The sequence below is a fragment of the Pseudocercospora fijiensis genome (assembly GCF_000340215.1).
Source record: "Pseudocercospora fijiensis CIRAD86 unplaced genomic scaffold MYCFIscaffold_3, whole genome shotgun sequence".
Lineage (NCBI taxonomy): Eukaryota > Fungi > Ascomycota > Dothideomycetes > Mycosphaerellales > Mycosphaerellaceae > Pseudocercospora > Pseudocercospora fijiensis.
Window position 1 is genome coordinate 1,070,589 of NW_006921534.1, and position 17,593 is coordinate 1,088,181.

The 17,593-nt window shown below is 50.4% G+C and overlaps 6 protein-coding genes across 6 annotated transcripts; 3 read left to right on the top strand and 3 right to left on the bottom strand.

Annotated features, from left to right (window-relative positions):
* Positions 1-2,605: 2,605 nt before the first annotated feature.
* MYCFIDRAFT_162768 (uncharacterized protein) lies at positions 2,606-3,705 on the bottom strand. Its single transcript, XM_007926313.1, has 4 exons — positions 3,664-3,705; positions 3,392-3,601; positions 3,250-3,334; positions 2,606-3,192 (listed from the first exon to the last, which is right to left on the bottom strand). The coding sequence occupies exons 1-4, from the start codon at positions 3,688-3,690 to the stop codon at positions 2,831-2,833; spliced, it is 684 nt and encodes a 227-aa protein (XP_007924504.1). The 5' UTR covers positions 3,691-3,705; the 3' UTR covers positions 2,606-2,830.
* A 568-nt stretch (positions 3,706-4,273) lies between these two features.
* Positions 4,274-4,972, bottom strand: MYCFIDRAFT_210724 (uncharacterized protein). Its single transcript, XM_007926314.1, has one exon. The coding sequence runs from the start codon at positions 4,946-4,948 to the stop codon at positions 4,520-4,522; it is 429 nt and encodes a 142-aa protein (XP_007924505.1). The 5' UTR covers positions 4,949-4,972; the 3' UTR covers positions 4,274-4,519.
* A 5,004-nt stretch (positions 4,973-9,976) lies between these two features.
* MYCFIDRAFT_214535 (uncharacterized protein) lies at positions 9,977-11,336 on the top strand. Its single transcript, XM_007926315.1, has 2 exons — positions 9,977-10,502; positions 10,582-11,336. Exons 1-2 carry the CDS (start codon positions 10,286-10,288, stop codon positions 11,112-11,114), a joined length of 750 nt encoding a protein of 249 aa, XP_007924506.1. The 5' UTR covers positions 9,977-10,285; the 3' UTR covers positions 11,115-11,336.
* Positions 11,337-12,051: 715 nt separating this feature from the next.
* On the top strand, positions 12,052-13,276 carry MYCFIDRAFT_135221 (uncharacterized protein; the record flags this gene model as incomplete). Its single annotated transcript, XM_007926316.1, has 2 exons — positions 12,052-12,546; positions 12,602-13,276. Coding segments are annotated over 2 exons (1,170 nt in total), but the record flags the coding sequence as incomplete, so codon positions are not given.
* Positions 13,277-13,307: 31 nt separating this feature from the next.
* On the bottom strand, positions 13,308-15,943 carry MYCFIDRAFT_172960 (uncharacterized protein; the record flags this gene model as incomplete). The annotated part of the gene is made up of 10 exons (XM_007926317.1): positions 13,308-13,328; positions 13,358-14,691; positions 14,721-15,028; positions 15,078-15,158; positions 15,187-15,192; positions 15,221-15,321; positions 15,360-15,467; positions 15,520-15,550; positions 15,609-15,839; positions 15,906-15,943. 10 exons carry the CDS (start codon positions 15,941-15,943, stop codon positions 13,308-13,310), a joined length of 2,259 nt encoding a protein of 752 aa, XP_007924508.1.
* MYCFIDRAFT_135028 (uncharacterized protein) lies at positions 15,938-16,696 on the top strand (the record flags this gene model as incomplete). The annotated part of the gene is made up of 1 exon (XM_007926318.1): positions 15,938-16,696. A coding segment is annotated over one exon (759 nt), but the record flags the coding sequence as incomplete, so codon positions are not given.
* Between the last annotated feature and the right edge of the window lie 897 nt (positions 16,697-17,593).

The following is a 17,593-nucleotide window of genomic DNA, read 5'->3' on the forward strand; positions in this document are numbered from 1 at the left end:
ATAAACAAGCACGCCCGGTACTCCGTTATTAATATTATTATTAGCTACTCTTACTAGCTGCTCCTCTTAGCTAACTTCTGCTTCTGAAAGCGCTTTAGGCTATTTCTAATAGACCTATAGTCGCCTTTAAAGAAGCCTAACTCCTTCTAATTCTTTATCGATAGTATATAGATCTAATTATAATTATATCGCTCTTTTATAAAGTAATCTTCTATCTTTATAAGCTGCTTACGATCTTCCTCTTCTAGCTATTCTAGCTGCTTTTCTACCTACTTAAAGAACTATCTAAGAAGGCTTCTTAGCGGTGTTCCGAGTATTATAGTAACCCTTATAGGAGGTAGAGATTCTTACTAAGAACGAGGTACTTCTTCGACAATAGGAGAGGTTAACTTATTAGCTAAGCTAGTAGCTAGAGTCTAGGCTGTCTCGAGAAGCTTTAAGTAATTAATAGCGGCCTATTAGATAGAAGCTAGTATAGAGCGAGAACGATAAGGAGTCTAGTCCGGCGGCTAGAGTATTTAAGGCTCCTTCTTCTGTTTCTTTATATTGTCGTTATAGACCTTTATCTAATTAAGAGCGGCCTTTAATAGTGTCTTAGAGTTAACGCTAGGCTGTCCGCTATTCTAAGCAGAAGACTATAAGCTAAAGGAGGCATTCGAGAGCTATAAGTAATGCCGAGGGATATTTAGAAGATTAGGAGGAAGATAGTACTATTTCCCTTTATTATTATAGCCGCTAAGAGAGTATATATTATCCGCTTTAATCTCGTAGGCTCGATTACCGAAGTTGCGGCGCTTAGTAATAAAGGCTTTACTATCGATAAGTTATTAGTCGTTTAGCTTCAATTTACTAACCTTCGGAGCGGCGGTAGGTACGTCTTTCGCGGTAGTAAGAAACTCTATATTAATACGGACCTTGTCCTTACTTTTACGGTATAATTCTAATCCCTCCGAGAGCGCTTTTATATAGTCTTTACCTTCTTCGAAGTCTTACCTAAACTCGTCCTTTAAAGCGACCTTCGCTACTATAATAACGATAAAGTAACGACCGACGAATAGGCCTTGCTTTCTTATAGTATCGACGGCTTAGCGATAGGCCTTATCGCTATATTTACAACTCTAGCCGGTGCGGTCGAAATTCTTTACTAAGACGATATTCTTACTAGTAAGAAGCTTCTAGGTTTGTTTATACGAGAAGACGTCGCGTAAGTCGCTAGAATTAGTCTTAATATCGTCCTCGTCTATCTAGACTCTATTAATTAGTCGCTACGCTAACTCTTTTATAGGTGCGTTACCGAGTCGCGTTAACTCGCCTTCTTCGACTTATCTACCTATATTCTTACCTTCTATAGCCGTCGAGGCGTCCTTATTCTCCTTCTCCTACTACGTAAACCGACGGTACGCTTTAGTATTATTTGCTTAATAACTTATTAACTCTCGAAGCGCCTACGCCTTCGTCTTCTTCGTCTTCTTCGCATTTCTACCCTTTTTCGCGTTTCTACCGTTCTTCGCGTTTCTAGCCTTCTCCGCCGCGTTACTAGTACTACTAATATTACTACTATCCTTTTTCGGCGACTCGCGCCTTATAATAGCCTCCTTATACGCTAGTAGGTCCTTCGAAACTAGCTTCTACGACCGAGTCTTACGCGCCGGCGGTTAGTAGTCCGGTATAGCGAAATACTACTTTAAGAGGTAGCTAGTAGCGTAGAAGGCGATAACACTCGCTAATTCGGGTAGTAACTAGATAATAAGAGACATACTAGCTTATAGCGGTATAGGGATACTATTTAGATCCTATAAGAGCAAAAGAGGAGCAATCTACCTAGTAAACTATATAGACACGTGCTCCGGTTACGCTTTCCTTGGCATTCTCACGTATTCTGCAAAACCCAGTAAGGTGTTAGTGAATTGTCGAGATGCCGTGCATGCACCTTGCCCATAATTTGTATTCTGGTTCTGACAACGTTGTGGTAGAATTTGAGCGAGGTAGCTTGTCTTGTAGGATCTCAAGGAGAAGCAAGAGCTTTTCATCATGAGGTAAGCCTTGGAATGGCTCGAGTCTTGCTTCTTCGATCGTTGCACGCTCAGAGCCAGGGAAGGCTTGTGCAAATCCACGAGCTATCTTCTTCCATTCGACGTCTGTCCAGAAGGGCGTTGATAGGTGGTTAAAGTCCCACGGAAATTTCTGGTCTGCTAACGTGTTGATTCGATTAGTTGCTTAGGATTATATAGGCTTATTCTGATCCTTTTTTTTCAACGAGCGTGTGAGTTACGAGCGCAGCCCAAATTGTGAGGCAGAGATTTATAGATACTACTAGGCCGCAGATATTTCATTACTAGGCATATACAGGCAAGCTGTAAGCTTTTTATAAACTCTTCATCCTAGCCTTGTCGCCGCGCAATGGATTGGCACCTTCTCGTAGTGCGCGGTGTAATCAGTGACTCCTGAAGTCTGAGATTCGGCCTCGCATGCGCGATGTTGCTGCAATCAAACGTCACAGGCGGCGAATTCAGCTGTCACCATACTCCGAAGGGCTTGTCATCCAAACGTAGGACTGGGAAAACGTCGACTCGGATGCGCGAAAAGAAAATTCACCTCGAGGCCGCAGAGTGCGACATCGTCAGCTCATACAGTACCTAGTCAAAGCTACCCCAAAACGAAGACTGCGTTTTGATTGACATGTGTATAGTGGCCATTCCCAAGCCAGGACCACTTCCTCGAGTCCCTTGAGTGCAGTTGTATACATGTGGTCACGTCCTTCTGTTCTGCGCTAGAACGTGTTGGATTCTGCGGCTTTTCAACCTTATCTGCTTGATCTCTGTGCAGAGTTCTACTCTTCGTCTTCACCCTCATCCTCACCCTTGGAAGCGAGGAACTTCCTCCTGGCTTCCTCCTCATTCTCAGATTCAACTGCCTGCTGCTCACGCAGCTGACGAACCCGGTCGGCTGGGCCTGGAAGACGTCCAACACGGTCAGATACCTGACCACGACCAATCAAGGAAACCACGATAGAGGCGCCAACAATGAAGGTAAGGACGAAGCGGTAGACGCCGTACCAGCCCGGTGCCCAACCCTTCTTCGATGCGCGCGAGTCGGTGTAGTAGAGGAAATTGAAGATGAGGAACTGGGAGATCAGAGCGTACTCGACGGGCAGGAGGATAGTCGGCCAGGCAAGCGCTGTAGAGATGACACCTAGATACCGCTACGATTAGGGAGATAAATATATAGGGGAATATATAGTAGACTTACCAATGGCATAGCGCGGGTAGCCCTGTTCACCACCGTACTTGGCCCATTCGAGACCCCAGTGGATGGCGCCAAGGAAAGATATGATCTGAGAAAAGGGTTAGGAGAGAAGCATGATGGGTGTTGTGCGTATAGCTATGCTCACAGTAGCGCCGTAGCCGACCTGCAGAGGCTCGAGGATCTGGAGAACAAGCTCGGCAGTCTTTTCAGTCATCAAGTAGCCTCCATTGTGGATTTCCCATGCGCTGTAGACGGTAGCAGCCGATGTCGCGGCATATGGAAGTACACCAGCCAAGCCGATGTAGTATGCCTGGCGAGGTACTTCCTCCAGGTTGAAGGTATCACGGATGGTTTGCTGTGATCTCGTCAACGCCCGCTCTCACCATACGCGTCTGTGCTTGTCGTGTCTATGCATACCATATCAGATCTAACGCCGGCCATCATGTCTGCGTCCTTCTCAACTTCCTCGGCGCCAATCTCGCCACGAATCGGGTGCGTCGAAGAGGCGCTACTAACGAGCTCTGGATGCGGCGTGATCGTGTTTCCACGGATGGCAGCTTCATGTTTCCTATCAACTGCATCGTACTGGCCTGGTTTTCGCTCGTCGGCAAACCGCGCGACCAGCATTTGTGATGCCAATGGCTTGGCGAGAGCGGACAACTGCGGTCGACGAGCGACGGTGCATAGTTGTGACTTGCATTGTGCGTGGATGGGCGAATTCACGGCGCGGAAAGCGGGTTGAAAGGAGGCATTGAGGGAGCGCAAAGCGGTGCGCGACGCACCGGAGCGGAACATTGTGGCCAGTGGAGAGCTGGGATGGTGGTGGCGGTGAGATCAACGTGTTCAGTGGGCGGTCGAGACAGGATCAGGTGGGGTGGAGTGGAGAGTGTCAGTGGCAGTGGCAGTGGCAGTGGTGGTGTCTTCACTTTGCTTCGCAGCTCGGAACCATGAAGCAAAACGCCAAGCTTTGACGCCAGAGCTCGAGCTCCGAACCCAGGTCAGAACTCAATTCATTTGCACACAAGTTGACTGCACGACTCTGGTATCATTATCTGTGCATATCTGACTTACATGCTGTAGTAAGCTGGGAGTGCTGTAGACAACTATCCTGGAGTCGCGGACAATCGCTCCTCCGAAAGAAAATCCTTTTTCGAGCCTCGCTCCCATGTCTGGAAATCTCGTGCTGTGCTCCGATTCCACAACTCCATCTAATTCCGCTTGGCCCGTCCTATTACGCCTGATGATTTAGCAAAGCCTCAGTCCATAGCGCTCGTCATAGCAATAGTGCAGCAATACTTGCGCTTTCGTCTGTCGAAGTTACTGGAACGCTGGTCAGCACTCCTGGCTGATGCTGTTTCATGATGACATGCTCGACCGGCCACTCCACCCAATGCTTCCAAACCTCGTCCAGATCGCCAATCACGTCCGTCAACACCCTCGCCGCCCATCCTTGAATCCACCACCTGTCGTCCAGAACGTTGAGGAGAACGCAGTAGTAGGCAAGTATGATCAGTGCTTGAGGCACTTTTCTTTTGATCAGACCAGCAAAAGTGGTGGAGTCCTGCTTCGGAAAGCACAGAATGTTGGCAACACTGCATCCACCCTGCGTCTGAAGGACCGTCTGATAGATCTGCTTCAATTCGGCCAGCACTATGGCACAGCTTCGCCTTTCCTCGTAAATCATGGCCTCTACGCCTAGCATGAAGTCAAGGTGGCCAAGGCCGAAGTCCATGCCATCTGGCAATGGATCGTACCTTGAACGCCTTTTGTCAGCTTCACATTCATATGATTGAGCATTCACAAACTCACCCGCTCATGCTGGCAGTTACCGCCTCCTGGAATCCTCTGCTAAGAATGGGCGCCAACGGGCCTTGTGCAACCCAGTACCAGGTGTCACTGACGATCGCATCGATGCCCTTTACAAGCATGAAGAGCTCGACAATTGCATCCATGGGAGGTATGCTAGGTGGTACAGCATATGCAAATAGTGCGACAAGCCAAGTGAAGGCGAATTTTGCGTTTGCGTTTTCTGCTGTAGCTGGAGCTCCTCGATCCTGCCTGTACAGGACTAGAGCCTTGTCAAGATGATCCACTGCAGCAGCTTGTAAGTATCCTGCATTTGGGGGCTCCAAAGTCGCTTTGTGCAGTGCCGAGAAGCCAAGCAGGCCGTGCATCACATAGTCGTGAGAGAAGGCAACCTTTGGTATCTCGTGCCGCCATACTCGCATGATGTACTCTACGTCGTGGTCCTCGGTCATCACGTACTTAGCGTGCAACATATAGTGATGCATCAGCTGCAAATCCAGTTGCCAGATTGAGTCCTGGTTCATAGGTCGATCGATCTGACCCGTCAGAATTGCGAAGGGATTCGGGGACGCTGGGCTGTGAGCGACAGAGGCTGTCGAGCTTGATCCCGCGGCGTCTATGGTGGTTGCTGCCGGTATAGCATTTGGCGATCTCGATGTCGTCGAATTTCTGCGCGCTTTGGCATCTTCTCGCGGCACAAACGGCCCGCCTGCCAGTGAGCAAGCGACGCCATGTCGGACGCAATTTGAACAGGGAGCTTCTTCGTTGCACTGAGAAAGATGTCAGGACTCATGGTCTCTAATATTTGGAGAGGTGGCGCTGAACGAAGTATCTAGCAATGCAAAGCTCGTTATTTCACGCCTGTGGTTGCAATTCTTGCAAGCAACCGGGAGGATGCATTATATTGCCATGCCGTTCAACACCACGGCGCCTCTCCTTTGGTGGATAAAGCACAACACACGGAACTCTCGGGCCACGTACCTTCACGTGTCTTCGTTTACACTGCGCGCAACCTTTTCTGGACTTCTTATGGCCGACGCGTGGTGCTCTGCTCACAGATGCATCCATCAGTTTCCAAGATGACCAAGATGGAGGTGCCTGAGTTGACAACATCGATGTCCAAGTAACGATGCAGAACACGAGAGTCTCATACTTCCCGACGGCGGACCCATTCAATTCCGAATGTTCAGCAGTAATAACGGCAGGTGTAGGAGACTTGGTGACTGCTGCCTGGGACGCGTTGTTCACGTCGTGCGTAACGGGCATTCCAGGCGAAGCATTCGAGCCTATTGCCGTTGTGGGATGGTTGCTGAAATCATGTCATGAATGGTGGCTATGAGTCGACAGAGAGAAGAAATTAGAACAGGTTGCGTCACACCTGGGACCAGTGCCTGGATTCCCTATGGCCACTGCAGCACGAGGACATGTACAGCTGGAGGTATCGCAGCGCAGGGCAGTGTCAATCGGGCCGCTTGGCTTGTACCAGTGAGGCTCATCTTGAAGCTGAAGCGAAGGGCTGGAGGAGGACGCGAATGCGAGCACGATGCAGTCGGCTAGACTGATCTTTTCTTGGCACACATCCCTGCAGGTCGGACTTCAAATGCTTGAAACACCGATGGGCGGCTTCTTGCTGCCCTGGGTGCCATCGCAACACCGCGCACACTATTCTCTGCGATATAGACGAGTTCCGCTCCCCATCAAAATCGCCCCAGTGCTCGTGAACATCACCAGAACGCTCGTGCCGATCATACCCAGTCGCTGAATCCTTCATTTCGGCCCGGTGCAGCTTGTTCCAATCCTGCTCACACCTCCATCCGACCTGCAGTCCACGGCAATCATATTGCTCCTGAACTTCTTCATTTTTGGCCGCTTGGGGTGTCTATCACCGGGCACGATAGGAATGCGGCCAAAACATCATTGCCGGCGCACATACTGAAAACATCGACCACCCGGACGAATGGCTGTTCCGCCCGAATACGTACAGAACACCGGTGACCGTGGCGAAGCACAGCAATATCGCAAGCTCTTCTGATCATCATCATCTAGGCCACCTGCACCGTGTCTTCGACCTGACAGCTGAAGGGACGAAAAAGTCCTTGACTGAAATGGACACACAGTGAGTGTATCACGAGCAGCCACGTGGTCACAGTGGCTTGTCAGTACCAAAATCGTGCTTGTGACTGGCCTTAGTATGACTTACGGCGAGACCGAAACAACTCGTAGGTGCTGCATGGCTTCTCGACAACATGCCACACCCGAGCAGCATTCCTGCTGAATCGTCACATACTCCGGTTCTCGGCAGCTGCAAGCCACGAGCGCGCAAAGGTGCTGTAGCGAGGCCCTGCAGCGGCCAAGACTTGATTTTGTGACCATAGCTAACAGAACGAGCATCTCTGCTCTGCCTTGACCTAAGGTGGGGTGATGTCTTTGCACGGTAGCACATCTACACCTATTCGTGGACGCTATGCTCTTCTCAGTATGTGCGATGGGACACTTCTAAAACGCTACATCCAGAATTTGCGCACTTTGGCACATCGCAAAGGCTAGTGTTCACCGGAATCGGAATGGCGAACATCTCAAGATTTTTGCTTGGCATTTGTCGCCATTCACCAAGCTCTTCCACAAGCCAGGAGGGAATGAATTGAAACATCTTTCCCCACACTTCATAGGGCTTGATACACATGCCGCACACGGCAGGAGGCCGTTTGCCTTTCCAGGTCGCAGATCATTCAGCAGAGTCTCCGATGATGTCGTGTGATCCTCGAGAATATGCACCAGAAGGTCCCCACGTTGCATATGCTCGCGCCGCCGCAGATACTCAGTCATGGACAGCAGGCACATGGATCCTTTACACTGCGCCTCGTGTCACGAAACCATCCTTGCCGACCTGCCGGAGGCTTAGTACGCGACCAGTCAGCACGCCTTCAGGCAGCTATATGACAGCCAGGATCCGTTCGCATGGTCAGACAACATGCGAGCCCTTCAGCAGCTAGGATCTCACTTCATGCGGGTGACGGACGCTGTGACACTCTCGCCTCGACTGTAACCACCTTGTTCAGCCCTTGCTCTGACTTCGCCATGCGACCTCTCCAATGTACCAGTTTCAACACATATCGTCATACATGCAGCCACATCATTGATGAAGCTGAGCACTACTCCATTGCCTCGGTAGCTGTGAAAGATGCAGAATCGTATGATTTGGGATCTGGCTTAAGTCTCAGGACAGCAACTGCTCTACTGGACCTTCTTCACTCAGGCTCCAATACTTCTCATGTGAGCGCCTGGTGATTCGAATCCCCTGGCTGCGCATTGGCGGTCCGATTGACTCCCTGAATCTTTCAAGCCGGCTAGGGATGACACATGGCGGCGGCGCAGCAAGCCTTGGCTGCCCACGAGTAGCCTAGGACTGGATATCACGCAGTCAGACATTACAGCAGCCGATGTTTCCTTGCGGTTGGCGGGAGTCAATGGCAGGCGTAGCGCAAGAGTGGGCATCTTCAAAGCACCATTCCTCATCAGATAGCCGACACGGCCGATACGAGTAATCATCTACATGCCATCTCCAGTAGTGTGCTGGAGCCTCAACTCATGGTGTAGCGGATGAGGAAGCGTTTCATTTAGTGTTCAAAAGGTTTCAGGGCCGCGAGAGTACAATTCAGCGCTTCCGGGCCAGAATTGGAGAGTAACAGCTGCTGACGTTTCACAGTCGTGATTGAGCGAAGGCTCCTACTCGGAGAAAGAAGTTGTTGGACTTGTTCGTCAGCGAAACCAAACCCCATCTGAGCCCTGGTCAAGAATTGTTATTGAAAGAGGTAGCTTCGCCTATGAGCAAACGACTTACGGGCCTTGGGCCTTGTGCATCAATGTCCTCTCAGCCTTCGCCATTGCCGACAGTCATCCCTGATATATACGCTCCGGTTCGAAATAGGTGACGATGTGGGCACTGTACTAGTGCAGTCCTCTGCATCACTATCATCAATCCAGGCGACTATTCTCTAAACGATGAGTGACACCACGTCAAGGCAACAGCCGAATTACCCAAATACTTAGAACGGCTGTCCATGTTCATTCACGAGAATTGGTGAGATTTATTCGACAGCTCGCTGAATCAATAATTCCCAAGTTCTGCAAGTATCGCACAGAGCGCAAGGAGTCAGCTTCCCACTGGTCTTCCGAGCAATCTCGCGGGTGAAGATGCGCCAAGCAGCAATTATACTCCTCTTCGTCTATCTGACGCAAGTCATGTCACTTTTGATACAGGATAGCCGGCAATACAGCAAAGCTGCCAGAGATGTTGTCACTCTCGAATCACGAACCGAATGCGACTGTTGCAGAGCACGAGGTTATGGTGTTGTGGGTACTGCTGGCACCGTGATGCTGCAGGAAATGGATATGTGCGTCAATCGACGTCGTGCAGCCATCATGGCATCAACGATTGTATTTGATAGTGCTCGGCTTGTGTCGAGAACGGTGCCAAAAGTCGAAGGTGTGCGGCTGTTGGTCGGCAATGCTGGCGAAACAACACATCAACACAAAAGCCTTTTAGGCTAAAGCCAAGCATCGAGCGGTTGTTCGCGATTGAACTCATTGTAGTTCGGCGCGGCATTGCATATCATTCAGCCCAGGTGGTTGGAGATAGATCTGCTGTCATTAACAAATATCGGTATCGGTATGGGTGGCAGCATACAGGATGGAGAGTGAGTGAGCTGCATCCAATCGTGGTGACTGTGATGAGGCATCAGTCGTCGTCGGAAGCGGAAGCGGGATTAGGACTAGCCCCTCTCAGTATGTAGTGCCGACGAGCCTTAATTCTAGGCTTTCTCATTGCTGCCAAGTCAACTCTCAGCCCCTCCCTCTCAACAGTGCCGACGAGCCTTATTAGGCTTCGCTTCGCTTCCTCCCACTGTGTCCACACACCGACTCTCACCCGCCCAACGACACTGTCGCACAGTCTGGCCTGGGTTTTGACAGTCACGGGCTACGACGACGACGAAGACGACGACCATCGCCGCTTCCGCATCCGAAGGCACGCCGCTGGCCTCCTCTCACCGAATCCTCGCGCATCAAAGAACACCGACCAAGCGAGCGCCACGAGGCGACGACGAGACAAAGAAGGATCGTATCAAAGCGACAATCGGATTCCATATCACCACCACATCAAACCGAGCGTCGAATCTGCTCGGTGCCGCTGCCGCTGCCGCTGCCGCTGCCACACGAACGTCCGCCATCCGCCATGTCGAGTTACAACGCCCGTCGCGCGCCCAATGTGTCGCAGTATGTCGCAGGCCTGAACCAGCCTGCGCCTGCCCCGGAAATCCCACAATTCGACGACTTCGACCCTCCCTTTGACACTCTAGCCAACCTCGAATTCTTCGATTTGGACGCCGCTGCTGCCTTCCCCAATCCAGACCCTACTTTCCCACACGATGCACACCTTGATGCCAAGAATGGTATGTTCGCTAGCTTAATAATCGAAGCGTCATGGTCCTGTTCGGTGGAATTTGTGTACTGACAATGCCACTTCGACAGGCCCGCAGCAATTCAATGCCTTCAACGACTTCCAGGCCTTCGCCGCCACTACACAAGCCTCGCCTTCCTCGGCCTTGCCGTCGCCGCCTTCGCTGCAAGGAAACTACCCTCCGCAGCCCCAATACCAGCACAACTCGCCTGTGACCGGCGACAAGCGAAGAGCATCTGCCGCTGCCCTTCCCACCGCCGCTGACCTGGAGGAAGCATCTCGTATGGCTGCCGAAGAGGACAAGCGCCGGAGGAACACTGCCGCCTCTGCTCGATTCCGTGTCAAGAAGAAGCAGCGCGAGCAGGCCCTTGAGAAGCAGACCAAGGAGATGACCGACAAGGTCAACGCCCTCGAGTCCAAGGTTCAACAGCTCGAGATGGAGAACAAGTGGCTGAAGGAGCTAATCACTGAGAAGAGCGATATAAAGATCCTAGAAGCCAAGCTGGAGCAAAGACACACTGAGAACAAGGACGCTGCCTCCCGGAGTACTGAGAGCCACACTGACGGTGTAGGCACAAAGGACGCCAAGACGGAGGAAGCGTAGAGCTGACATCTCGAGCAAAAGTATTTTATGCTTCACGTGATTCTAGATTGGGCGTTTCATCATATGCTACCGCGCTAGTTTGTCTTTGGCACAACACCTTGGCACTTTCCTACATACAAAAATGTTGTGGACGCGGATTCACTCAGGCTGTTGAGGTCTAATTATACCCCAGCCTTCCGACATTAAATTCTGAATACAGATGAATGCAAGCAAGCTTCTGCCAAATGATCTTTCTTCTCATCCCTTGCTGGCTGTCTTGGCCTTGATCTGCCTGCTAACGTGTCACAGGATATGACCTTGACCTGTCATTGCCTAAAAATGCCTTCGTCGCTACCAGCATTATGGCGCATGAAAGCCTACTCGAGTTGTACGGACATACTTGGCCAGGCAGTAACACCAATGGCCTTGATCATTGATGGCGGTGTCATGGAGTTACTGGCCTGTACATTCACTGTGAAATGGAATTCGGCAGTCCTGACTTCTACGAGTGCACCAGTTGGCTCGCCTGCTTGACAACTGTACCTTCCAGCTATGGAAAGCCAGGACATCTTCCCTAACGCGGGATGGAACCTCAAGAGCCCATCCAAGGCGGTGCATGCGGTTGCCATGATTATGTGCCTCCTGGCCAACACAATCCTTTCGAGCATGGCGTCAGACCTCTTCAGGTGGAAGATTTTCAAGGACCTGCACCAGAGAGCTCAGCTGGACGTGCGAGGCGGCAGCATGAGATGGTCATTGCAAAAGAGGTCGAGGCCCGGAATGCTGCAGTCAAAAAAGAGCAGGCAGCTAGAAGTGCTGATGCGGCGAAGCAGACACGACTGTTGGAGGTAGAGGAGAAGGGTGGCAGAGGGCTTCGATTACTGGCAGAGGCACTGGAAGGTGAAAGTCGAAGGTCAATCATGTGCCACAGTCTAAGGAATTTGAATAGGGCTGATGTCTTGCTAATAGCGCTATCTTCACTTGCGGAGGACGGATCCCGATTGTGACAAGCCCGCATACGACTGAGACTGGCAACCTCACACCAAAGACTGATGCCAACGTACAAGCACAGAGAGTTATGACCAGGCCAGTCACCATACGATGGGGTGGCGACGGGCTCGAACGACTTCTCAGACTGCCAGTGCAGAACTTTTCCGACCAACACGCACTTGGAGCTCTACTTGCCGCATGCGCGCCTGTCACATTCGGCCGTGGCGGCGAGGATGCCTTTGACGAGTCCTACCGAAAGGCAGGAGCGCTGCCTACGAGCGATTTCATGGCCGACTTCTGTCCTTACGAGACGGGCATCGTGGACGCTGTCGTTCAGCTCCTTCTTCCAACCATCACCAACAGCTCTTCTCCAGGCAACAAGCACGCGCTGAAACGAGGTCTGCGGGCAGAACACTACCAACTCAATGTTTATAGTGGACCAAGTGGGCTATTCAAGGCGCAAGTCAGTCCATTCGAAAGCCATGAAGATGCCATGCTGGAGCTGACTTTAGCCGCAGGTCGACACGCCTCGAAGCGAAACACAGGTCGGGAGTCTGGTAGTCTGCCTGCCTGTAGCCTTCAGAGGTGGAGAGCTTGCTGTTCGTCATCAAGGGCATGAGATTTTGCACGATTGGTCCTCAAACGCTGCCGACACACAAAACTCAATCCAATGGGCAGCGTTCTACAGCGACTGCGAGCATGAAGTCTTGGAAGTCACGCACGGTCATCGCGTCACACTCACCTACAACCTCTTCCTTGCGTCGGGTACTGGACTTCTTGGCGAGAAACCACTCAATCTAGAGCCAAAGCGGCTGCCACTCTTCCGTCAGCTGCAGAACACCCTGCGAAGCCCAGACTTCATGCCTATTGGCGGCTACATCGGGATTCATCTCACACATAGCTACCCACACACGAACGAGAAGCTCTATGGACTAGTGCCCAAAATGCTCAACGGCGTCGACATGGCAGTATACCAATCATGGATCACCTCCAACCTGTCGTTTGTCCTAGTCCCCGTCTCTACCACACTTAATCAGCACGCCTGTACAGTTTTTCTCCCGATTTCTTACGATAACAAATTCCTCCCTACTGACATTCAATTTCGCCTTCACTCTCCACGCCATCCGGCAAATCTTCGTCCAAATATCTTCGGTTCCACTCTCATTGCCAATCGCAAACTCAGGATCTCGTAGCTGAGCCAACGCCAACTCCCTCGCAATCCCATCAGCATCCAGAACCCTGGTTCTCTCGGTCATTGCAATGGCTCGCAGCACCGAAGCATCACTCAACATGCCCAGAAATGACGACGTAGATGGCAGATCCGGCGAGAGAATACTATCAATCAGCCATTCCCAAACCGAGTCATGCGATGCAGGCGAGCATGAGAGATGAGGTGATGACGGGATATAAGTGTCATTACCCAGCAGCGTTGCGAGGATTGGAGATGAAGGGCTGTATAATTGTGGAGTTCCGAGGAAAGATGAGATTGCGGTAGTAATGGATTTGATATCTTCCAATATTTCCGCTTGAGAGACACAGCCTAATGGAGGTCGATGCGAAGTGATCGGTTGCGGAACTGGAGGTGGACTGAGCGATGGCGTTGGAAGACTACACGGGAATCGTGGATGATTTTGGACATTCTCCATCCTGGGCGATTTGGTTGGTAGTTCGTTGTCCTGGATTGCTTCAAGCGTGTTTCTCGTTTCGATCTGGAGAACAACAATTCTGGATGCTTCATGTTCCCTTTTGATGCGCTTTTCGGAATTTGCGTTCTCGTGATCGTGTAGTGGCCGTTTCTTTGACGCTCGTTCAGGACCTTCAGTTGGCTGAGAGAGATAAGGCCCGAAAGGTCGCGTCTGGACTGCACTGTCACGGGAAGCGATTTGATGCTCAGCCAGAGCCGCCGATGCCAATGTAGAACCGTGCCATGCCTCCTCCTTGCTTACATGGCCATCGGTAGGTTCCATTGCGGATACTGGTACCATCACATTTGCGGCACTGCTCTTACCCGCGGTGGTCGTGGTTGATCCAGATGCACCGTCAGCATTCTTCTGAACAATAGCCCGAAGTTTGACCAAATACGTCTCCTTCAACATATCACTACCGATGGTAAAGAAGTGATTCAAAGCATCCTGGCTCTCCTTCTTGTCACTTCCACCGGGACCGTATTGCGCCTTCTTGTTCCCGCGAAGAGTGTAGCGGACCACTTCCCGAAGCGACTTGAAAGTGTGCAGTCCTCCTTGCCCAGATTTTGATCGATTCTTCAATTGAGTGGCAGCGATGAGCTGTTGGCAGAAATCATCTTGTGCTGCTTGGTCCGGATAGCTTTTGCCCGCTTCCAGGTTTTGGTCGAGTTGTTCGAGAAGGGCGTGCATCGCCAGTGGGTCGGTTGCCATGATTATGACTATGATCGATGTCGATTGTGTGATGCAGGAGGTGGGCATTCTGCAGGATGATGGTAATCTTATGTTCACCAAGTTTGTTGAGATGTCTTGTTCGATGCCATCTGAGACCCATCCTGCTGATTCCATTATCCTCATGAATTGTCTCATACCCTTTGTCTCAACATACGGGATGCACGCGAGTCTCAGCTTGTAAGCAGGTCGACCTGTGGTGCGCTTGTCAACCGCGGACCACGATCATCTTTATGCTTGTCGCTTTGCAGCATGCTATGCAAGAAAACTATCTCAATCTCTGCCATCCCGTTCCAGTCGGCGGTTTCAGCTCGCAGTCGTCGTTCCCACCTCAGCTTTAACCACTGCTTCTTCAGCGTCGGTACGTGGCCTACAGATGCCTGGCATTGTGGTGATGCCGACAAGGTCTCTTTCCTTGCTAAATGCAGTCTTGTAGAGGATTTCTGGGCCTTCGCTGGTTGAAGGCTGAAATGCGCTGGTTGATGGTTCGCCGCTGTCGCCAGGAGCTCTCTCAAAGCGACTCGGATGCTACTGTGAATCAGAATATGCGTTATATCCAATGGGCGGGAGAATAAATCACTTGTTAGAGTGCTGGACAATGTTGGTAGGTCTCAGAGAAAGTCCTTGGGCTTGGCGCGGCCAGCCATCTTCTCCATTCATGCTCGTCGTTCCAGTCTAGATTCTGTCACCTTTTTCTTCCCGATGTGCATCAAGCACTGCTACACGTCTCGACCATACGCCGTCTGAGGCTCAAGCACTTGATACTTCACCTCACCGTCCGTTGTCGATACCGTCCCATGCATTCTACCAGGGCCACGAGCACCCTCGCATCGTTTACAAGAACGTTTACAAGCAGATTCACAATGGAACAGCATAGCATGAAAACGGCTGGCGTGCTTTCGAGACCGACATGCTTAAGGAGAAGGTCGTGGAGAATATCGGATGCTCTTATAACTACTTGCGTCCTTGTCTTCAGCACACGCAATGTCCAATCGACCCCAGTGTTTCAATCGTAACCCCACAAACTCCCTCCCTCCAGGGTCACCAGCGAGGCTGACACATCACAAGAGTATTGGATACCGATTGCAGACAGTAGTACGGAGGATATCACTGATGAGAAATGCTGTGCTTCTTCTTGAGCGTTCCGTCCTGAGATGATCGCCTTTGCTCCAATGCTACCATTAGTAATACTAAGTCTGCTCTTTCTTCACAATTCCGTAGCTCACTCTGGACACAGCCTGAAAGAAGAGCTCGCCCAACGCGGACAATGGCTGAAAACGCGGCCTCGAAAGCATAGACACTTGCGCTGAACAGCTCCAAAAACGTGGACTCCTTGACGATGCTACAACGAGACGGGCAGAGTTACTGCAAAGAGCTCGGCTAAAGCGAGGCATAGCGGAAGGACAACTCGCGCGCAGGGACTTCAAGTAATACGACTTCTCGCATGCCTCGAAGCAAAAGGTATCGCCTAAGACGGATGCCCGCACACTCTTCGCTCAATCCTCGAATTGCGTCCTCACGCCCGAGATCGATGTTCTTGGACACTACATTGCAGATGGCCTGATGCGATCTGTGATCCACGAGAACCAACCCGGCATACCTCTACACATGGATGTTCAAGTCATCAATACCCGCACCTGCAAACCTATGCCAGGTGTCTACCTCGATATCTACCAATGCAACTCTACCGGCGTCTACTCAGGTGTGGTAGCAGAAGGCAATGGCAACGGCCTCACAGATCCATTTAATATCCGCTCCAATCACGGGCGAGGTGTTCAGAGAACAGATGCCAACGGCGTAGCTCAATTCGAGTCAATATTTCCAGGACACTACTACGGCGTTGCAAACCACCTCCATGTGCTTACCTATAAAGGTCTGCCGAAAGGCCCGGCGCCAGACGCTCAAGGAAGGCAGTTCGTGGAGGCTACGCATAATGGAAGAATCTTCTTCGATCAGTCTTTGATCTCAAGAGTTGAAGCTTTGTCTCCGTATAACAGGAATCGACAACCTCTTGCTCTAAATCATGACGATCAGGCTGTGACCCTGGAAGCCTCCAAGACGGATCCTTTTGCGAGGTATGCTATGGTTGGAGATAAACTGGAAGATGGCATTGTCGCTTGGACAAGTGTTGGTGTCGATCCGAATGCTCTACACCCGTTGGCATACTTGAATGAGGGCCATGATGGCAATGGAGGATGAAACAAAGCACATGAGCCTGGCATGATGTAGATATTGCGAATTTATGATTATGATTGTCAATATATGCATCACATGCACTCCGTGCTCAGACACTTCACTTGACAGCAGGATTGCGATAGACCAAAATCAAAAGTTGTATATCAAGTCAACCATATAAACGCTGTACACAAAGCACCACCCTACCTCCTTCCCAGGCTCTTCGTATGCAGACTTCTACCTTCTACCTTCTACCTTCCTTTACCTAACCTACGTATAATTAGCGTCGATCGGTACTTTCGGATATTCTATATACTTGATGTGTGTGTAGTGTCTCTATTACGTGTATAATGCCTAAGGCTAAAACTACACACTTTATCTTCGGCTTTCTATAGAATTAGCCTATTCTAAATATATTATAGTTTTATATCTTAAGTAGCTATAAGCCCCCTACGTTTCTAATACGTAATTTAATACTTCTAATAGTTAATCCGACTACTACGTAGCTAGCGCTCGTTACTAAAAATTACGCTAATACTATTATCGTCGCCGCCGCCGCTCTTAAGTATTCTAGTAGGTACTAGTCTAACTCGAGTTAGTTACTATAATATTAGTATTAGCTATCTACTATACTAGAATAATAGTATCGGCTGTCCGCTATACGAATACAATATAGGCGCGCCTATCGGCGGCCTCTTAAGACAAGTCTATAGTCTCTTTTATCGCTACTACTATCTATAATAGCTCCCCCTATAACTTCTAACGCTTATAAGTTATATAAGTAACATTCCTAAGCTAAAGAATAAGGAGAACTATTTAGTATAGGCCTATACCGCTAAGAGTACTCTTAAAGGTATCTAGGTATATCGCTATATCTAAGGGACCCGTCTAAAGCCTAAAATTAAGATATTATCGTCTAAG